The 20,726-nt window shown below is 32.3% G+C and overlaps 2 protein-coding genes across 4 annotated transcripts; one reads left to right on the top strand and one right to left on the bottom strand.

The window, feature by feature from the left end:
- Positions 1-14,518: 14,518 nt before the first annotated feature.
- Positions 14,519-18,099, top strand: LOC101213662 (serine/threonine-protein kinase D6PK). Of its 3 annotated transcripts, none has more exons than XM_011656507.2 (3): positions 14,519-14,672; positions 15,461-16,523; positions 16,989-18,099. In XM_011656507.2, exons 2-3 carry the CDS (start codon positions 15,577-15,579, stop codon positions 17,863-17,865), a joined length of 1,824 nt encoding a protein of 607 aa, XP_011654809.1. In that variant the 5' UTR covers positions 14,519-14,672; positions 15,461-15,576; the 3' UTR covers positions 17,866-18,099. The 3 variants fall into 3 exon arrangements, with proteins under 3 accessions (XP_011654809.1, XP_004139518.1, XP_011654815.1); XM_004139470.3 differs by having other exon boundaries at positions 14,544-14,884; positions 16,989-17,865; XM_011656513.2 differs by having other exon boundaries at positions 14,570-14,809; positions 16,989-17,865.
- On the bottom strand, positions 18,040-19,608 carry LOC101215271. Its single transcript, XM_011656496.2, has 2 exons — positions 19,002-19,608; positions 18,040-18,812 (listed from the first exon to the last, which is right to left on the bottom strand). The coding sequence occupies exons 1-2, from the start codon at positions 19,333-19,335 to the stop codon at positions 18,658-18,660; spliced, it is 489 nt and encodes a 162-aa protein (XP_011654798.1). The 5' UTR covers positions 19,336-19,608; the 3' UTR covers positions 18,040-18,657.
- Between the last annotated feature and the right edge of the window lie 1,118 nt (positions 19,609-20,726).

The raw sequence follows: 20,726 nt of genomic DNA, 5'->3' as shown, positions 1-20,726 counted from the left end.
TAAAATCTCAGAGTAGCATCCTTTTCTTCAGACCTTTCATTCCTATTTATACTAGTCCTTAATTGGATTAGTCACTTCTCCCTTAATTTGTCAGCTCCTACTTGAAGTGCTACACATGTAGGTTTAATATTTCTCTTAGCCATGCTTAAGCTTAATCTTGACACATAGCACATTAATTACGCATAATTAGGAAATTTCTCTGAAAATTCCTAACTCTCCTCGCTTGACTTTTTCCCACGTTAATCATCAAAATGCGATCTTCCTTTATTGTGTCGTCTAGCTTCAATACGAACCATCAAAATGCCTATTATTCAAAATGCTTTCTTCCAAAAATCCTTCTAATCAAAATGCCTAGTTCAAAGACAACCCTTCTATTTCAGACTTGGGTCTCACACCCTTGATATTAGATTTTTAGTACTCTAATTACATTCCAGATCTACAAACAATCCTTACAAGTTTTGATTCATGGTGGTGGAATAAAATACTTTTTCTATTTTAGTAGAAATGTCTAGAGGTAGAATTATATAGAACATGGCTACAAGTTACTACATTATCATTTTTTATGTGTTTTTTGAGCTAAAATAGGAGTTGATTCTTCACATAATTTGGTTTTCACATAGTAGATATTTTGGAAAGATGTTATTGATGGAGAAAAACAAAAGCAAATGGAGATAGATAGACACAACAATAGTCTTCCATTTTCTGATTCTATTTGTGTTATTTTTTTAGTTTTGAAAAGACCATGGGTATTGCTTCTCCTACAAAAAAAAGTATAGGAACATTCTATACCATGTCTATTGTTCACACAAGATTTCTAGAGAAAGTAATTCATGGAACTTGAACTTTATATATTGATTTATAGTGCAGTGGATATAATCTCTAATGTTTACTCTAATATTTTATCTTGAATACAAATTAAAACCTAAAACTTTGTATCTCTCAATCTTTTGGAAAGTTGTGATTGTAAATTAATTTGAGTTTCAATCTTTTGAAATTTAAGAAAGGTTTATCTTCCAAGTCTTCAATCTTTTAGAACATGGTAATCTCGAAGTTGATAAGAATTTTCATGTTTTGAAAGCTTTAGAAGTTCAAGTGTTCAATTCTTCAAAGCTTCAATTCTTCCTTCAATGAAAGAATCCCTTCAAATGATGACAAGGTCTGAATTTGTAGAGAACTTTCATGGGCTTTAGGTGAGCTTAGGCCCATTTATTTAATGGGCTTGGATTCATGTGTTTGCTGGGCTTAGGCTTGGGCCCATGTACTTGTTGGGTTTGGGTTTGGGTCTATTTACTTGGTACGCTTTAATTGAGTTGGATATGAGTAAATTTAATTATCTAAACCCAATCAAATTATAATTATCACAGTTTTTGTTGTGATGACGTGACAAGATTTGATTGAGATAAATTTGTTGCACAACACCTACATCTTAGGATTTGGAAAGTTCATTTGGCTTAAGGCTTTATTAGCTACACATTTTGTACCCTTTGTCGAGAGTGTTTTCTATTGTCATGCAACTAACTAGCTAGGAGTTTCTAGTGAGTCTTTAATGACTTGTATCGTCCAATTAACCTATGAGAATAAGATTCAATTTTAAATTATAAATGCTTTTTGACATGGTTAGGAACATTCTAATGCTTGCTTTCTTTTTGGATATTTAAATTCTTTTATTTTTGTGTGTAGGGATAATTGCAATTGCGGTTTTAGACACCCTTCAGCGTACAATTAATTACATAACAACAATTTTAAAAGAATTACAAATATAGCAAAATTTATTAGTGATAAATTCTATTGATGATAGACTGAATCAATAATATAGTCTATCATTAATAAACTATAAGAGCTGAATCTATATTTTGCTATCTTTATAATGTTTTTTACATCGTTTATATGCTAATACTTTGAATTTGGTGGTTATAATTGCAATGGTCCCTTTTTACAATAATGGTATATTGTGTATCACGGATCACACGAATTTGTAGTATTTCATGCTAATAGTAAACCAGACAATTATATAATCATCCTCGTGCACATCTTCCCTATTTTTTACCATCTTTTTTGTGTGTTAGATTTGATTACAATAGTTGAACTTAGTGACTTGCCTATCATAAACCCTAAGCTCAAATTTGACTCTCCACTAATATTTTTACCTTTTTGCTTACCTTTCCATTAAGTTGATCAACAATTAATATCTTGTGTATGATATTCCTTTGACAGGAGATCTATGTCTAAGCTTACCTAAATTCAAGGTGGAGAAGGCAAGAAGGAAATAAGAAATGATGTGAAGAGGGAAAGAGAGAGGTGGACAAATGGTGTATAAACTTAAGATGAGACCCACTTCTGTCTAACTTAGATTTGAATATCTCACACCTATATTTATGTTATGTATTAAGTTCCCATGTTAGCTTGTTGTACACATTAGCATTGACATGTCACCTAATTACATACTTTAGTTTTCGTTCTATTGGAGGGGACTAATTATGTTAGCTTTACAAGAACCGCTAGGCAACTACTTCATACACTCTAGGACCAAAAGATACATAAAGAGAAAAAAAAGAAAAATAGAACTTAAGAAAAGGCAATAAATGTAATGCTGCTCATTCGTATGAATTATTTTGATGTGCAATTTTGATTTAAAATTCCATAGATTAGTATGAATAGGGATGATTGTATGCTATAATTGGATATTTTAGTAAATGAAAGTATGGATTATTTTTAACATAAAATGAATCCATAACTCCAAGTTTAAAACTTAACTTTTGCATCCATGACTTGAATTTTGCATGATGTACAATACTATTATTTTATTTATTTTCAATTGCTTCTAAGAGTAAGATGATTCTTATTATAATTGTCATTTTGACGTGTTTTGCTTTCTTAGAAATATTTTTAAGAGATTAACGTAAAATTGTGGTAAGTTATAAACGCTTATCTCTAAAGCTTTTACGTTTAACTACCAGAGGGAATGAATATTAATTTGTTTGTCTTTTTTAAACTATCGATTCACATCTTTAGAATCCCTTTCAATTAGTTTAATCCTAGTTCATTCATATACTGGTATAAACTCACAGGTCAACAATTTACAAATAAAAATTAAATAGTATAAATTCTCCACTCATAAAAGCTTTTAGACTATAACAAATTAAAAAAGAAAGAGAGAAAGAAAGAAAGAAAGAAAGAAAGAGAACCTTTCTGCACACATATTTTTTAATATGAAAAAGGGTAGTTTTGAACCACTTGACAAACATGGAGTAGCAATTAGATTCAATCCTAACTAATTCTTTAACCTCATTTCTGCCCATTTCTTTCATTCTTTTAAATGAGAAGTCAGCATCAGATTGTGACCTCATACAAAAAGGATTTGCAATTTAATATTACAAATCCACTTTTTTTTCCCCATTTTTTTTTCTTTTTGGTAATTGGGACCTCAATGGAGCATGTTCTAATCCCCTTTATGGGTTGTTCAATTGTAAAAAAAAAACAGGCTGGTAGATTAGCTTAGCATGAGAGAAATTGAGTCACACATTTTCATTTCAAAAGCCTCATAAAGTTGCATCTCAATCTCTCTCTCTCGCCCTCATGCACATGTATATGGGTTTTTAAGTTATCCAAATGAGATGCCCTGTCCCATCAGCAAGAGGGATGCCAATGACATTACCAATTAAAGAAGGGCCATGGGACCTCTTTGCCTTCTCATACACCAACACAACTATCAAATCCAACCTACCCTAATGTAATTGCAACCTCTATCCCTTTTAAAAATAATAACTAAATGTATAACAATACTTTTAAATAATTACAAAAATATAATAAAATCAGTTTGTGATAGACTCCTATAAACCGTATAGTCTATCCATGATAAATTGCATACTATGTCTACTAATAATTTAGATCTAATTGCTATATTTGTACCTATTTAATTTTACGGTCCAACAAATTATGCTATTTATATCGGGAAGAAAAGTGTCCTTATCCATAATATTAAATATGGGCAACCCCCACACCTAGCTAATTTTCAATCAATTCACCATCACTTTGGTTCTAATCTCATTATTCATTTGGACCACCACTATTTAACACCCATTTTAACTTTTTTTCTCTCTATCTCACTCTCATTCTTTAGTGAAATAAATTAGATTTTAGTGAAATAAATTAGATTATATACACTTTTGTGTTATCCATTCAATGTGTATATGATATATGTCACCTATCTATCATTGTCATCTACCTTTTTTCACATTGAATTCTACCATCTCTCACCTTTCTATGATCTATAAGTGTTAGCTATCCAACTTGACTTGTGTTTCTTTGGTTTATGCATTATTATTTCAAATCTATGACTAATTAAATGTTGGTGAAATTAAAATTAGTTTAGTACTTATCTTTATTTCTAATCACTTTCATTCTTCTGGGAAAAGTATATATATATTTGGGTTATCCTTTCAAGATAATAACAGCTAGTATGTCATCCATCATTGCCACCTACATTTTTACACATTAAATATTCTTTCATCTTACACTTTAATTTTGAATTAAGTGTTGGCTACCCACTTGCTTGTTTATAGGAAATTGGGGGTTTTTGTTTTGAGTTGCTTTAGGGGTTTTTGGATCATAAATTAAGTTTATTCTAATACTTCAATATTAACTCTGAAGTGTTTTGTTCTATCCTGCTTGCATAAGAAAAGAGAAAATATTATTTTAGCCCTCATATTTTACTTGATTTTAATATAGTAATAATAATAATAAAACAACTAAAACTTCATTTGTGACAACATGACAGTTGTGATTTCAGATACTTGTCCATATAAACATTTGTTTATAGAACAAATCAAGCAAGATTATATCTCTCATTCCAAAAGTAATTTACAGAGAAAAAAGAGAGATTAAAATGAGTTTTTAATAATAATAAAAAAAAAATTCAGGGTCTAGAATATATATTCGCTAAATGACGACTAGATGGGGACGTGCCGCCTAGACATCCATCATGTATCTCTCTGCAAAATGACGCGTTGAACGCTTAGTAAGCGGAACAACTTACTTAACTTGTCTCATCGTGAAGCTTTTGCCTCGAGCTTAGATCTTTATATCACAATGGAAAATTTACAACTTTAATGTCTTTGCTCCATCACCTAGTGCTCTTGACATGATACAAAATAAACTTTAGCTTATAGGAAATAAGCTTAAATAATAATAACAACAATAATGCAATGGAATAACATAACTTCTTCTCTTTACTAACTTAACACTGTAAGGAGTTCATACTTTACAAATTACATTCATTTTCTAGTAAGGTCACAAAATCAATGTAGGTTCTAATCCACTTTTCTTCCTCTACTGCCTACTGCTCCTTGTAGTGGAGGACACCTAGAGGTGTAAGGACTTCATTCTCATTTTCCTCCTCAGTCGCTCAACAACCATTTTAGGGATAGCCTTCAGTGCTTCCTTTGACTGGCTCAGTTCTTTGGCTCTTTTGCTCATCGAGTTTGGCCACACCAACCTAGGTGCAGCCCTCACCGCTTGTTCTGAACTAAGTGGCATCTGGGCACTTGACAGGTATCACATTCATCTCATACGTAAGAACACGATTTCTTAGAATGTGATAAAGTCCCAACTTGTAAATTTAAGTTTCATCTCATCTATAGAAGTGATATTTATGAAACAACCTTTTTCTTTGTTGGTGGCTAAAGTCCCGTGGCTATGTTTTACAAACCAAATAATTGACTGTATTAGAATACAACGCTGCCTCTCTTCTCATCAATCGCTCATAAAGAAAGTAGTCCCTGATTTAAGTCGTATCAGGTTGAAGATGCTTGTTGTCTAGATGCCACAAGTGATCCATAATCACATTCTCGATATCCTTGCCATCTATTGTCTCTAGATCAAATTCGTGGAGTAATAAAATTCATGTAATTAACCGCAACATGGTGTCCTTCATAGCAATTAGGTATTTGATCATAGAATGATCTATATATATTTTAGCGTCCCAAAAATTAAGATGATATTGAATTTAATTATCTTAAATTTATTTAATTATGTTGAAACTATTTGACGTTAATTTGAAATAATTGACTTCGGATTGATGGTTTAATTAGAATTAATTAAATATTTGTTAATTAAATATTTAATTAATGAGTAGAATTGGATTTTTGGTGTTGTTGAGATTGAATTTAATTAAATAATTTGGATGTTTATTTAATTAAATTGTAGAGTGGAAATTGTTAGAGATTTGATAATTATATGTATATGTGGTTATATATATATAATTATTATGGAAAAGAGTAAAGATAATTTTATCTATGAAAAATTAATTTTTGTGGAAGATAATTAATTATTTTGGAGAAAGATAAATATTGATTGTGAAGAGCCGTTGATATGATTGGTTAAATAAGGAAAGTGAAGGAATAAAGTTTATTTAAAATAAAGATTGATAATTATATATTGGAATATAATTATTGAAAAAGAAATTTACCATCCCAAATCTTTAAGGATATATTATTAATTATCTTAAATTATTTAGATGTTATATCCAAAATTTGAACTAAATTTTAATTATTGGGTTATGATAATTCATGTTGAAATTTATGATACTTTGAAATAATTGATTTATTGAAAAGATTTTGGTTAGTTAAAAGAATTGAGAATTTGAGTTAATTTGGGATCTTGAAAGGAGAAGTTGGTTTTGGTGGAATTAGAATTAATTAAGTATATATACGTGGATATATATATTTAATTAAGAATTTAGATTTTTTTTTTTTTTTTTTGTAGAATATGATATTAATTATTTGGTTTTGTATAAATAATTAATAAGAAAAAGAAAAGTTAATTATATGATTAATATAATTATCCTTGTTGGGAAAATAAGATAATCCATCGAATCATTTTTTTTTCACTAATTATTATAACAAAAATCCTTTTTGGGGGTACAACAACAATTTGTATTCTCAAATGTTATCAGAAGGGTTTGCAGTCATTGTGGAAATTCCACTTTCCCTACGATTAGTATCTTCCTTAGAAGAAGAAGAAATCGCAAAATCTTATAATTTACGATCAAGTCATTCAATATTTCCTTTTTTAGAGGATAAATTCCCACATTTAAATTATGTGTCAGATGTATTAATACCCTATCCGCTCCATCAGGAGAGAAATTATTGATTTAATTGGACAAGAAAAAATGATATATTTAATTAAGAGAGAGAATAATTGTTTAAATAAATATATATGTTTATTATATATTTTGGTGAGAGAATAACAATAATAAAGTATTATTATTATTGTTGAGGATTATAAATGTCTAATATTTCGTGTATTTAAGGAATTTATTGAAGAAAGACAATGAGAATAAAAATGTATGTATATATTAGTATTATATATATATATATATATACACTAAAAGAAAAATGAAATAATAATGATAAATAATATTATTTGGATCTATAAATAGCATTAGAATGCTTAAATTGAAAAGAGAAAGAAAAATGGAAAAGATTATTCATCTTCATCACCAAGTTTATTATTGAAATTGATTTTGGTTGCATGCCTTTAGAAAGTCCCTTTGACAAATCATGAAGATTTAAATGATTAATTTTCCATCATGGTTCAATTGGTTTCAACTTCAATTTTGAGATCTATTTAATGAGTTACTGTTAGCTAGAAACTATTTTGTTTGGCTAATCTCTCAAGTAATAGATTCTACTACTGAACCTATAAACAGAATTTAAGAGCTTGCATGTATTTATGATTATGCATTGATGGTAGCTAAAATAGATAATATGGCGTTGATGATGATGACTGATATTATGTTGATGATGATGAATGATATATATGTTTATGATACATGACATATTAATCACATGATTAAAGACGCTATGATTAATAATATGTAAAATATATATTCATGTGATTTTGAAGCAGAATCTTACTATTTGATTGACAACATTTTGTACATCTTCGTTCATGTACCCTCTTTTTTTTTTTTTTTTTATTCAAGCTTTTTTCCACATATTAGCTCTTCCAAAATCATGTTCATTAGAATGATAATTTTTCTGCATATCATTAAGCATACCAAAGTTAAATTTAAAAATATCTGTAAAATGCTATAACATTCAGAATTACCATATCATCGGCAAGATTTGCATAACCTCTTCTTGACATATTATGGGTATATTTGCTCCTTTTTCTTCGATCTTGTTGTTCACTTCGCACTTTCGGTACAAATTTTATGTAAAAAAGATTAAAAAAACAAACGTGATTTATATTATTATTGATTTTAATACAAGAGAAAATGTTTATATCTGAAATTCAGGAGACAGTCTTGACTTGACAAACTCTTGCCAAACATGTGTATAAATTATGTGAGAATACAATGAAGGTGGATCTATCATGAGTTGCAGTTCATCCACAAAGGGGATAATATATTGTATCGTCAACCAACTCTTTAATTGACGAAATGAAACTCCAGCCATTTTCATAATGGCCTTCTTACTTCGACCATCAACTATAAATGCTCCCTAGACAAACCAAACAATGCATAAGCAAAAATAACCTCTATGCACTAAGTATCAATATATGCATGATTGGCTACCGTAGTTGTAGGATAGCCACACATAGTACAACTTAAAATATACAACAACTGTGTAATATATGCATGATTGGCTACCAAAGCTACAAGATAGCCACAACATACTATGACTCAAAATGTATAATAAGTGTGTAATATTTGCATGATTTCCAAATGAGAAAGGATGATTACATACCTCAACCATATTGTATATTTTTTCTTTCAACTCAGTCGGCACCAGTTTCCAATATGCATGTGTAATTGAGATATGATGATGCACACAAGATCCAATAAAAGATTGTAATTTATGCCCATTCTTGCCAATTGGTACTCCATTTGCATTATAGTCAACTACTATTTTCTCCCCCGTACTCCTAATTCTTGTAACGTCATGCATCAATGTCAGTCCTCTTGTTTTCCTTTTTTCGTTCTTCGGTGCTTCAACTTGTTCCAATTCATTTGTATTTGCATTATCCAAATCTACTTTGACGTCGTCCAATCCAAGTGCTAAGTCCTCATCACTTGCTAGCTTCATTGTATAAGAATCAACCTGAGAAAAAAAATAAAGTTAAATTAGCTAAGTATAAGATGCAAAATATTCATAAAAACTAGTATGTAAAAACCCACCCAAACATTTACTCATTGGGAATCCATGTGCCTTCACAATCAGATCGTATATATGTTGGAGTGTTATCGTCTAAATCAAGCCTAGATTCAATATCTTACGTAGCTTTAGGCATTCCTTGACAATTTAGAATTGTATCTCCAAGTTCGTCATCATTGTATTGATCCTCGAAATCTCTTTGTGGTGGAGTAAGAACAATAGACCATCGACTATCACTTGGATCCTCGACAAAAAACACTTCTCTTGCCTGGGTTGCGAGTATGAAAGAATCGTTCTTGTGACCTATTCTATTTAAGTCAACTAACACAAATCCAAGCTCGTCAGTTTTGATATCACCACTATTTTCAACCCAATCACATTTAAAAATGGCAACCTTGAATGTATTATAATTAAGTTCCCAAATCTCTTTTATCACACCATAAAATGACATTTCTCCAATTATATGATTTTTATCTTTCGAGCTACATACTTGCATTGCTTTTGCAACTAAACTGACTCCACTATTCTGTACAATTTTGTTTTTGTCATGCAACTTTGTGTGGTAGTGACATCCATTAATAGCGTAACTATTGTAAGTAGTCACAACTGGATGAGGGCCATGAGCAATCCACCGAAAGTTATCTGAAATCTCAACATCTTCTGTTGCAAGTTTCGTTCCAACCCAAGTGACAACGACTTGGACAATTAGAATATAAATGATAAAGGATAATGTTAAATATCTAATTTCATGGTATACCTCTTCTCGTAACCAAGCTATGAAGGTTTTGTTGTGTTCATCTTGAATCCATTTTTGGTTTTTTGATCTACTTCGGTGTTGTTGTTGCAATGTGATCAAATGCTTCCTTGTAAAGTAGAACAAGAGGTTGAAATGCAATTACTTTAAATTTCAAGAATTTCAATGAAATAAATGGATTATAGAGATAAGAACTTACTCTATATATGGTTGCACATCAACAGTATTCTCCCAAACATATCGATGAGCTTGATGTAAAAGCTCTCATTCAGGTATGTTAGTAACTCCACTTGACAATGGTCTACCAAGTTCTGAATTGTCATAATTGTCTCTTAACTTTTGACAACCAAATCCAATAGGATCTACTCCACATACAAATTCTGAACAAAATTCAACAGCTTCTTCTAATATATAACCTTGAGCAATACAATCCTCTGGACGATGTCGATTTCTCACAGCATTTTTTATAACATTCATGAACCTTTCAAATGGATACATACATCGCAAATAAATGGGCCCACAAAGTTTTACTTCTCTAACAAGGTGTATAGTGGGATGCACCATTATTGTAAAGAATGAAGGAGGGAAGTATTTCTCTAGTAAATATAATGTAATAACAATGTCTTCTTGCAACATCTCTACTTGTGTAACATCTATAACTTTGTTACGTATAGAATTGAAGAAAAGACACATACGAGTTATAGCATATCAAACATGTTTTGGAAGCACAGATTTATCCACTTTCAATCCATCACTTCTCTACTATTCACTTGTCAAAGTGTTATGGGTAGTTTAGGTTAGTGGTAAGTTCTTGATAAGTAGTGTAACTTATAAGATCTATCGCGATAGCTGAGCTATATTCCATCACATGGCTAGTGCTTGTCACTAACTAGTAGAGAGAGTAAGTAACAAGGACATGACAAACACGTGCAAGGAGAAGTTTGAAGACAAACTCCACCTTGATGAATTAACTTTCATCACTTATGTCTTGAAAGGAGAACAAGTGGGGGTACTTGGTATTGAGAGGTTACCATCCTTAAAAGAGAAGTACTATAACTTTGTGTGACACCGACGAAAGTTTAAATATTGATTTTTAATTTAGACTTTTCCCGACGTGCACCCTATCACATTTAAGGCACACATGTTTAAAGTGTTTTGTTTGAGAAAGTTCTTGACGATTATTTGATCATAAAAAAGGTTCGAGTTTGGTAAACATTTTCTAAATTTTATATTTCCATAAGTTATGTTTTAACTGTTTTATCAAAGTATATCTTGAAAGCATATTTAGTATTCACTTAGTCACTCACTATAGGCTATTCAGCTCACACTTTTTAAATGTTTTCTAACATTCAAGGTAGAGATCGTGGAAGCTGTACTTGACTCCATTTGCTGATCTAGTGGAAGTTTTGATCCCCTTTTAGTATGTATTTTTTTGAGTTAGTATTTTGGGTTGTATATAAGCTTAGTGTTTTGATCATGGAGTGTCCGAGTCTATTAAATTTAACTTTAATGTTAGTTATTTGTATATATGTCTATGTCAGACTCATGATGTTTTATATTATGTAAGTGTGGGTTACACTACAGTTCTGTTGTGTTATTGTTTAGTGGTGAATGTTCTTTATGTTTCCGCTATGTTATCTAGTTTAAATTAGTAGTAGGTTTCTGGTCAATGGGTGCCGTTGAGGTAAGTGGCGATATCTATTGACTAGTTGCACCGTCTCTTGGGCTAAGAGTAGGTGACTTAGGAGGGGGTGTGACATGAACCTAATGGTCATTCAAGTTGTATACCGGTAAAAGGTATAATTAGTATTCAAATTACAAAAGACCCGTTAAAAAAAGGAAAATCAAATAAAAATAATTTTTTGTTACAAATGTAGAAAAAGACATTATGCCAATAGATGTTAGCAAAAGGGAACCCATAAGATAAATGAAGAATAATATTCTTCAAATTCCGATAACTTGTAGAAATACAAGTTATTGTGGCCTTTTAGATAAAACAATGAAGCCAATACGCGAGATAAATGTTTTAAACGCGTAGCTTTTAGTGAAAAATTGTAATATCAAGAGAATGCACCTTATCTAAGTCTTAACATTTAATTAACTATGATTATAAATATTTTTCATGCAGGATGGCGTGAAGAAGAAATGAAGCGAGGATCGCGCGCGTTAACTCAGTGAGAAGAAAACTGACAATTCACGAGTCGCAAGATGAGATGCCAACACAACATTACGTGAGATGATACACTAGATGACCAAAGTGGTAGTTGTTGAGGATGGTGTGACAATGAACGGCTACTTTCTGCGTGGACATTTGTAGGCAAGGACAATTGTTCAACATAAGCAAGGACGAACATATAAGATGAGCATTTAATTTTTTTGTCTAAGGTATGTCTATAAAAGAATCCAAACTCTACCAAGAAGAAGAAGATACAGAGGAGGCCAGTGAAGGATTAGTTTTAGATTCCTTCACCATTAGTAGTAGTTTTATTTCTCCATCCTTTCTCTGGTCAGCATCTGAGAGAGAGTTTAGAGAGAGACATTCTCCAACCATTTCCCTTAACTTGGAAAAGAGCCAATGAATGTAAGCCAATGCATTATACAACTTAGTACATTTCTTTTCCAAGCATGAATATATTTATGACTGGATTTACTTTGAATAGTTTCTAATTCATTTTAAAATTCCACAAAGATCGAACAATGACATTGGGGTGTTGCAGACAATCCACAATAAGTTCTAGATATATGAAACGATAACGAGCAGTACATGGAGAACATACACTATATCGTAGTATATAACACATTTCAAAGGAGACGTGCTCGAGTGCAAGAGCCTAATGAATTGGAAGAAATTGACCAACACGTGGAAGAAGTGCCTATTGTGACAAAAAAAAAAAAAAGGAGCAAGACTAGTTACATTAGTCCAATGATGATGGTGCCAATGTTTGAAATGAGATATTATGTTTCGGGAGTCGATCAATCATCAGACTTCAAAACAGGATATTGCAAATCAGAGGCAAGTTCATCATCGTCAAACTGATTCAACGCCTTCATATATGCATGAACACGGCTGCGGTCGTGGAGAACATAACAAATATTTGTACTACGAAGCACCTTCAGTGGTTCCCGAGCAATCATATGAGCAACAACAAGAGCATGAGGAGAGACTAGAGCAACAAAAATTGCAGAGTCGACGACGACAATCAACTAGAAATTAGTGACGTCCAAGTTGTGGAACACATTGATTTTTTTTTTTAATTTTTTGTTGAATGAAAATAGTTAAATTATTGTATTAGACATTCTACTTTATATTTAATTGTTTTCCAATCATAAGCAAATACTAAAAATTTACAACCTTTAATTAATACAAAACAAATGGAATACAACAATAAATATTCATAGTGAATGCCATTTATACAAATTGAACGAATTACTTAGCATAAAGTTGCATACACGAATAATAAATTATATAAATTTATCATGTCAAGTAACAAACGTAAAAGTAAATTGAAAAAAAACTTGAAAGAAATTTAGTCAATTTTAAAATATAAAGAACCTATGTTTTTTAATAAGTTTTAAAAACAACAAAATTGAATCAACTTTTTTATTAAAAAAACGTGAATGGCCGTAGATTTTTTCATTAGGCGGAGAAAAATAAATTAATATTAAATTAAAAAAAATAGTTAAAATGTTAGAAGATAAAATTAATTAAAATAAGAACTATTGATAAGAATTAGTTAAAATAATTTTTATTTATAACTAATTTTTATTTAAAACGTATTTTAAAATCTAAGGTAAAACCACGCCAATTTTTTAATTCAATTTTTAAAAAAATTCAAAGTCATTAATTTAAGATATTTTAAAATCCCTTCCTTAAACAACTTTCTCACAATTTAACTAATTCACATCTAATTAAATTGAAAAAAACTAAACTACAAGACAAAAATTAAGTCATATTTTTAATTAAATTAAAAAAAATATTAAACTACAAGTGCCAAAACAAAGTCACAAAGCTAAATCACATTTTAATTAAATTAGAAAACGTTAAAGTATAAAGATAGAAACTAAGTCATATTTTAATTAATTAAAAAAATTAAACTACAAAAACAGAAACTAAGAGACGTTTTAAATAAATTTTAAAAAATAAATAACAAGGATTGAAACAAACTCAGAAAAGTATGTCACATTTTAATTAAATCAAAATTGAAAAAATTAAACCAATTAAATTAAGAAAATTGAAGTACAAGGTAGTAAGGAAATAAAAGGGAAAAAGAAGGGCGAAGAAAAAAAGAATGGTAGACTCTTAGCATTAATTTGATAAATAGTTATTCAAAATATATTATTAATATAATTTTTCAAACCAAAATAATATTTTGGGAAGCCATTTAGAATTAAATAATGGGATGAAAATGAAGTTGATTTTGGGCTGGGGGCATGAGAGACAGGTGCTGGACGTGAGTCGTTTGGTGATTCGGACCCCTTTAGTTTTGGGGACAAAATACCAATGGAAAAAATATTATTGATTTGTGAAAAAGCCTTTGCTTTATTATACCTTTGACCCTTCTTTCTTCCTTCTTTCTCTTTTCTCAACTCTCTTTTTCTCTCTCTCTCTCCCCTTTTTCCTACCTTCTTTCTTTCTAACACTGCATCTCTCCTTCTCCTTTCTCCTTTCTCCTTTCTCCATTCTCCTTTCTCCATCTCAATCCACATCCTTCCCCTTCCCTTCCCTTCCCTTCTCTGCCTTTTCATTCCCTCCTAATTAGGTATTCTTTTTCCCCACTTTCATTTCCCTTTTTAACTGCTTTCATTTCTACTTTTTCTTCTTGTTTTTGCATCTGGGCTTCTGTCTTTTCCCCTGTTGGATCTGTTCTCTTCTGGGGTTTCATTCAACAAGCTTCAGGTTTTCCTTTCAAGATCTGGGGTTTCTCTGTTTCCCCCCTTTTTTCTGAAATGGGTCTCAATTGTTCTTGGGAAAGTATGGGTTGATTTCTACTGAGATTCCTCTTTCCATTGACTAGGGTTCTTGATTCATTTACTGTTGCCTTACTCTTTGATTCTCTTTTTTTTTTTTTTTCATATTTTTCTTTACCTTCTTTTTTATGATATCTGATTTCTGCTCTCTCACATTCTTTCTATTTGTGTGTTCAATTTTCATCTTGATTTTGCTTTACAAATGGGGCTTTTACTTCTGGAAGTACTCATTTTCAGTCTGTTTAGTTCAGCTAATAGCATCAGGACGGAATTTTCTTCTATTCATAGTCAATATAGGAGTAAGAGAGTGGTTTTAGCTTCCTGATCAAACAATGGAAACTAAGGATTTAGTTACCATGATATATTTTTTCACGTCTTAATATTGTTGATATATTTCCTAAATCCTTGGTTAACATGTTGGATTTCTTTACTATCCATTTGAACACTGATAAAATGACAATGCTGTTTAATTATTATTATTATTATTATTATTATTATTTTGTTTGTTTGTGTGAGATGATGTAAATTTAAGTTATTGGGTGATGGATTTTAATAGTTCGTTTCATTATTTGTTTTGCAGTTTTCAGGATATACTTCTTTTGATGGAAGACTTAAAGATAGGATGTGTGCTAAAACTGCTGATCAATGAATTTTCTCAAATCTGATTTGTTTTAATTGAGTTCTTTGTTAGTCCTGATGGCCTCAAAGTCGAATTTGAGACCTTCTGCAAAGCAACCTACGGGGATTACCGGCGTTAAAGGGACTGATGTGAGTGTTCTAAAGTCCTTACCTTCACAGACTTCATTAGGAAACAAAATTGGTTCTGTTGTCTCTGGAGATGTATTGAACTACACACAGAAATCCTTGAATCAGTCTACTTTGATTGATTCATCAAATAGCAAATCCTCAAGTTTAAATCATAAAGAGTCTACTGAGTCTTGTAATCAGATAATTAAAGAAAATTCCTCAAAGTCTGACGCTAAGACAGAAGGTCTTAACGGGACTCAGGGCTTAGCGGAGGACTCTATAGATTCCAAGAAGAAAATATCAGAATGTGGGAGTGGGAAGGATAGTTCAGTTTCTGCCAAAGTCAGTGATGGAACAAACAGTATTTCCAAGACGAGTGGAAGTGCAAAAATTAGTGACCGCATTGAGATGGTTGAGAGTGGCAAGAGCAGCATGTGTCGTGGAAGCACAAGCAGCGACATCAGTGACGAAAGTACTTGTAGCAGCTTTAGTAGTAGTATCAGTAAGCCTCACAAAGCAAATGACTTGAGATGGGAGGCCATCCAAGCTGTACGTGCAAGGGACGGGATATTGGGATTAGGTCATTTTAGACTATTGAAAAGACTGGGATGTGGGGATATCGGAAGCGTCTACCTGTCAGAGTTGAGTGGTACTAAATGTTATTTTGCTATGAAGGTCATGGACAAAGGGTCTCTAGCAAGTCGAAAGAAGTTGCTTCGAGCTCAGACTGAAAGAGAAATATTGCAATCTCTTGATCATCCATTCCTTCCTACATTATATACTCATTTTGAGACTGATAAATTTTCATGCTTAGTGATGGAGTTTTGCCCTGGGGGAGACTTGCACACTCTAAGGCAGAGGCAGCCAGGGAAGCATTTTACCGAACAGGCAGTGAAGTATGTTCGTTGCTCTCAAACTTCATCAATATCTCTTTTACTTTTGTGTACTTGCATATGATGGTTCAATGCATAAAAGTAGCATAATTTTTATCATTTTCTGAGTGGAACTTGTTTTAGTAGGATATGCAAGTGTTATCATTAGGGGTTTAAAACTGACAATACTAATACAACTTTAGTTTCCTTTCTTTCAACTTCTAACTTTTGCAAATAAAATATACATGGTTAAGATTTTTGCTGACAAATTCTAGTTAGATCATGTGGTACTGTGATAATATTAAGCTTCATCACGTTTCTGTGGATTGTGTAGCCAATATAAGTAAGGATTAACCTTACAAATTGAACTATGGTAGGATGAGAAGTGAATTCCAATTGAAGCTGTGGTAGCTATCCCATCTGGAAATGTTTTGTATCGTGTTTCTTTCCCTACATAAAACTGATTAATCTTGTGGCATTTTGATGCAGATTTTATGTAGCAGAGGTCCTCTTAGCACTCGAGTATCTTCATATGCTTGGGATTGTATACCGGGACCTTAAGCCTGAGAATGTTCTTGTGAGGGAAGATGGACATATAATGCTTTCAGACTTCGATCTTTCACTAAGATGTGCAGTTAGTCCAACATTGGTGAAGGGCTCATGTTCCGAGTCTGAACCTTTGAGAAAGAATTCAACTTATTGTGTTCAACCGGCTTGTATTGAACCTTCCTGCATCCAGCCCTCCTGTGTAGTTCCCACGACATGCTTCACTCCCCGACTTTTCTCTAGCAAGTCGAAGAAGGATAGAAAACCCAAGACTGAAATAGGAAATCAGGTAACGCCTTTGCCAGAGCTCATTGCAGAGCCTACCGAGGCGAGGTCAATGTCATTTGTTGGTACACATGAATATTTGGCACCAGAGATCATTAAAGGCGAAGGTCATGGAAGTGCTGTTGACTGGTGGACTTTTGGAATCTTCCTATATGAACTGTTGTTTGGTAAAACTCCTTTTAAGGGATCTGGGAATCGAGCCACGTTGTTCAACGTCGTTGGTCAGCCTTTGCGGTTTCCTGAATCACCAGTTGTCAGTTTTGCTGCAAGGGATCTCATCAGGGGATTGCTTGTCAAGGAACCACAGCATAGATTAGCTTACAAACGAGGGGCTACTGAGATCAAACAACATCCTTTCTTTGAAGGTGTTAACTGGGCACTGATACGTTGCGCTTCACCACCAGAAGTACCAAAGCCTGTTGAGATTGAGAGGATACCCTCACCAGCACCTCCAGTCAGTGGAAAAGCTATAATGGCTAGACCTGGCCCCGATTCCAAATCATCTGATAATTATCTGGAGTTTGATTTCTTTTAGTAGTATGGTACACACGACAAGTGCTCTCTTCTCAGAAGATGGGTTTGAATCATTCTGCTTGTTCATGGTGACATCGAAGTTCAGTTATTGATAGATGGGTTGATGAATTGTACTTGTTTTTGCCTGTCAACAATTTCAATTTCACTTTGCATAAGTTATTGTATGTACTTTTTGTCATCTAAAGCTTGAGAATAGTTCCCTGGGAAGTGAATCCAAGGGTGTCTATTAACGTAAGGTCATCAGTAGATTAGTGACATGAAGATGGGGTTTAACCACCAAAACACCTCCAACTTAAGAAACTACTGCGTGGATATTCATTCTCCACTCTCTTGAAATGGATATTCTTGTCGTTTAAATTTGGAGAGGAGGTGGTGTGTGACGACAAAGATGACAATGGCGACTCAATTGCTTGGTAGGTGTTGGCGGATCCCTTTCCTTCACATATGATTTTCACATCACTGAATTCTTCTGCATTTTGCAGTACATGTCTGGCTATCCCTTTTCCTCTCTTAGATCTCCATTTTTTTTCTAGGTTCCAAAATTCAGAAATTTAGCCCAGAGATACAAGACATTTGCACATTTGTGTTTTGAACTGAAGATCAGTAAGTTTGTCTAGAGAGAGAGAGAGATAGACCTGGGTTTGGAGCTCCCTAGTATGAGTTTTTTTATTTGGAAAAGAGCGATAAGATCAAGGATTGCCTTGGACACCATATCACTTTCAATCATCACAACCTCCCCACTGACCTGTAAAATGTTAGTGAAATTGTATTGTAAAGAACTTGGTCATAAAATCTAACTGAAATGCATAGAATGTAATCTGCTGATGATATATACCTGAACAGCCAAACATTTATTAACAAACTTTTGAAGAAACTCCCTCTTTTTTGCTCTCTTCAGTCCTGAACTTCTCCACTTAGGACTAACCTGGCTCCTCGGAAGCATTCCCACTTGATAACAAAACATGAAAGCAAAAATTTTAGTTAGCTGAAACTGGTTCTTCTCTGCAGTTGATAACAAAATAGAACATCTTTCTGCAGATTATTTACATTGCATAAAAAACACCTTTTGTTTTTTATTTGCATCAAGCTATTTCAACTCTGAAAGAATTATGTTGCAGAGAGAGAGAGAGGACATACATGGGCTGGGAATGAAGCGAATCTCGGGGAAGACACGAAAGAGATAAACGATAGTGGAGGATAAAACAGCGAAATGGAGAGTCCATTGCAAGGCGTCCAAACTCGAATCGAAGTTATCGCTAATCCCAACGTAAACGCAATGGTTTGATTTGCGGAAATCAAAGGAGAACCAACTTTCCCCGCAATCATCCTCCAGTTTACAATTGGATCGCACCTCAATCCCTAGCTCAATCTCGAACAGCTCGCTCGATTCCTCATCTTCATTCGCGCTTAAACTTGGATCTAATAAGAAATCATCAGTGCCGAAGTAAACATCTCCTTCCAAAGTCAACATGTTAGGTGTTCCAATTTCCCTCTTCCCGTTATCTTGATGATGGAAGATATAGAAGAAAAATGCATGAAATTTGCAGTGAAATTTGGTTTGAGATCTTCGAGAAAGACGACTTTATGTAGAGGGAAAGTGAGATTGAAGTTTGTGACGTATTTGGGTTTGGATTGAAGATGATGATGATGAATCGATGGATATTAGGGGATGATCAAGCAGTTGAATATGATTTGGAAAAAAAGGGATAGTTTTAGAAAAAAAATTGAAAAAAATGGTGTTGTTTTCAAAACTATTTTGGTGTAAGGGATTTTTTTTAGAAATAATTGGGAAAGAAATTATAAGAATAAGGTTGTTTCTAAAACTATTTTAAAAAATAGGTGCTTTTTTAAATTGGACGAAGTCGTGTACGACTTCCAGAATGTACTGTCATAACATTTTTTGAAATTGAACGAGACAAGTTTGACTCACGTGGGGTACACGACTTCCTAAATAATTTTTTAAAAAAATTATTATATTTTAAAAGATTAACTATTTTTAGGGTAAAAACATATGTGAAAGACAATTTTTGTTTTAAAATAATGTGTTTTTAAAAAATATTTTCAAAATTAGGGTAGTTGGAAATTTATGTTTTTGTTTAAATGTTCAACTTTGAATATGTGAAAATTTTAGTTTTTGTTTAAATGTCCAAATTTTTGGTAATCTATGTTTATTATGGTAAACAAATTAAAAAATAAATAAATAAAATTTTGATTATGGTAAGTGGTAAAACAAAAAACCAAAGCTAAAACACATCATTAGTAATATCTTATAAGAATTTTTGTTAATTTATTAAAGAAATCTTGTGGCTTAAGATAGATGAAGAAAAAATATTTTGAACGTTTTTTTTAATACTTGGTTCTCTATTTTTTTAAAAAAATATATTATATATTGATATTATTAAGAATACTCCTACTAATTTATAATTAATTTTAAAAAGTCTAATTTTTTATTTATACAACTTGAATAAGTTCTAGCAAAATTTAAAAACACTCAAATTATACAACTTAAGAATCTTCTTCATCTCCCTCTACGACATCATCGCCTTGTCGTCGTCGTCGCCGTCGAATGCGTCTACGATCTGTGTCGACAACATTTAAACGTCGAGTCCGCTGTATTAAAAATGTTCATGCTTGTATTAAATTTATAAATCATATTAAAACTATTACCATGCGATAACAGTAAGCGCCATCAGGTGTCATGAAGCGTCGGGTAATCGACGTGTACCAGGAAAAGTAGTTATCTCATACTATCGGCTTCTGTGTTGCTTCTGCTTCGACACAAAAATTATTTCGTGAATGCCACATTGCTATATGCTCTACATGAATCCTACTCCAATCTTGATCGTGCTTGCCTCTTAAATC

The sequence above is a fragment of the Cucumis sativus genome, chromosome 1 (assembly GCF_000004075.3).
Source record: "Cucumis sativus cultivar 9930 chromosome 1, Cucumber_9930_V3, whole genome shotgun sequence".
NCBI classification, from domain to species: Eukaryota; Viridiplantae; Streptophyta; class Magnoliopsida; order Cucurbitales; family Cucurbitaceae; genus Cucumis; species Cucumis sativus.
This window is presented reverse-complemented; position numbering and strand designations above follow the sequence as displayed.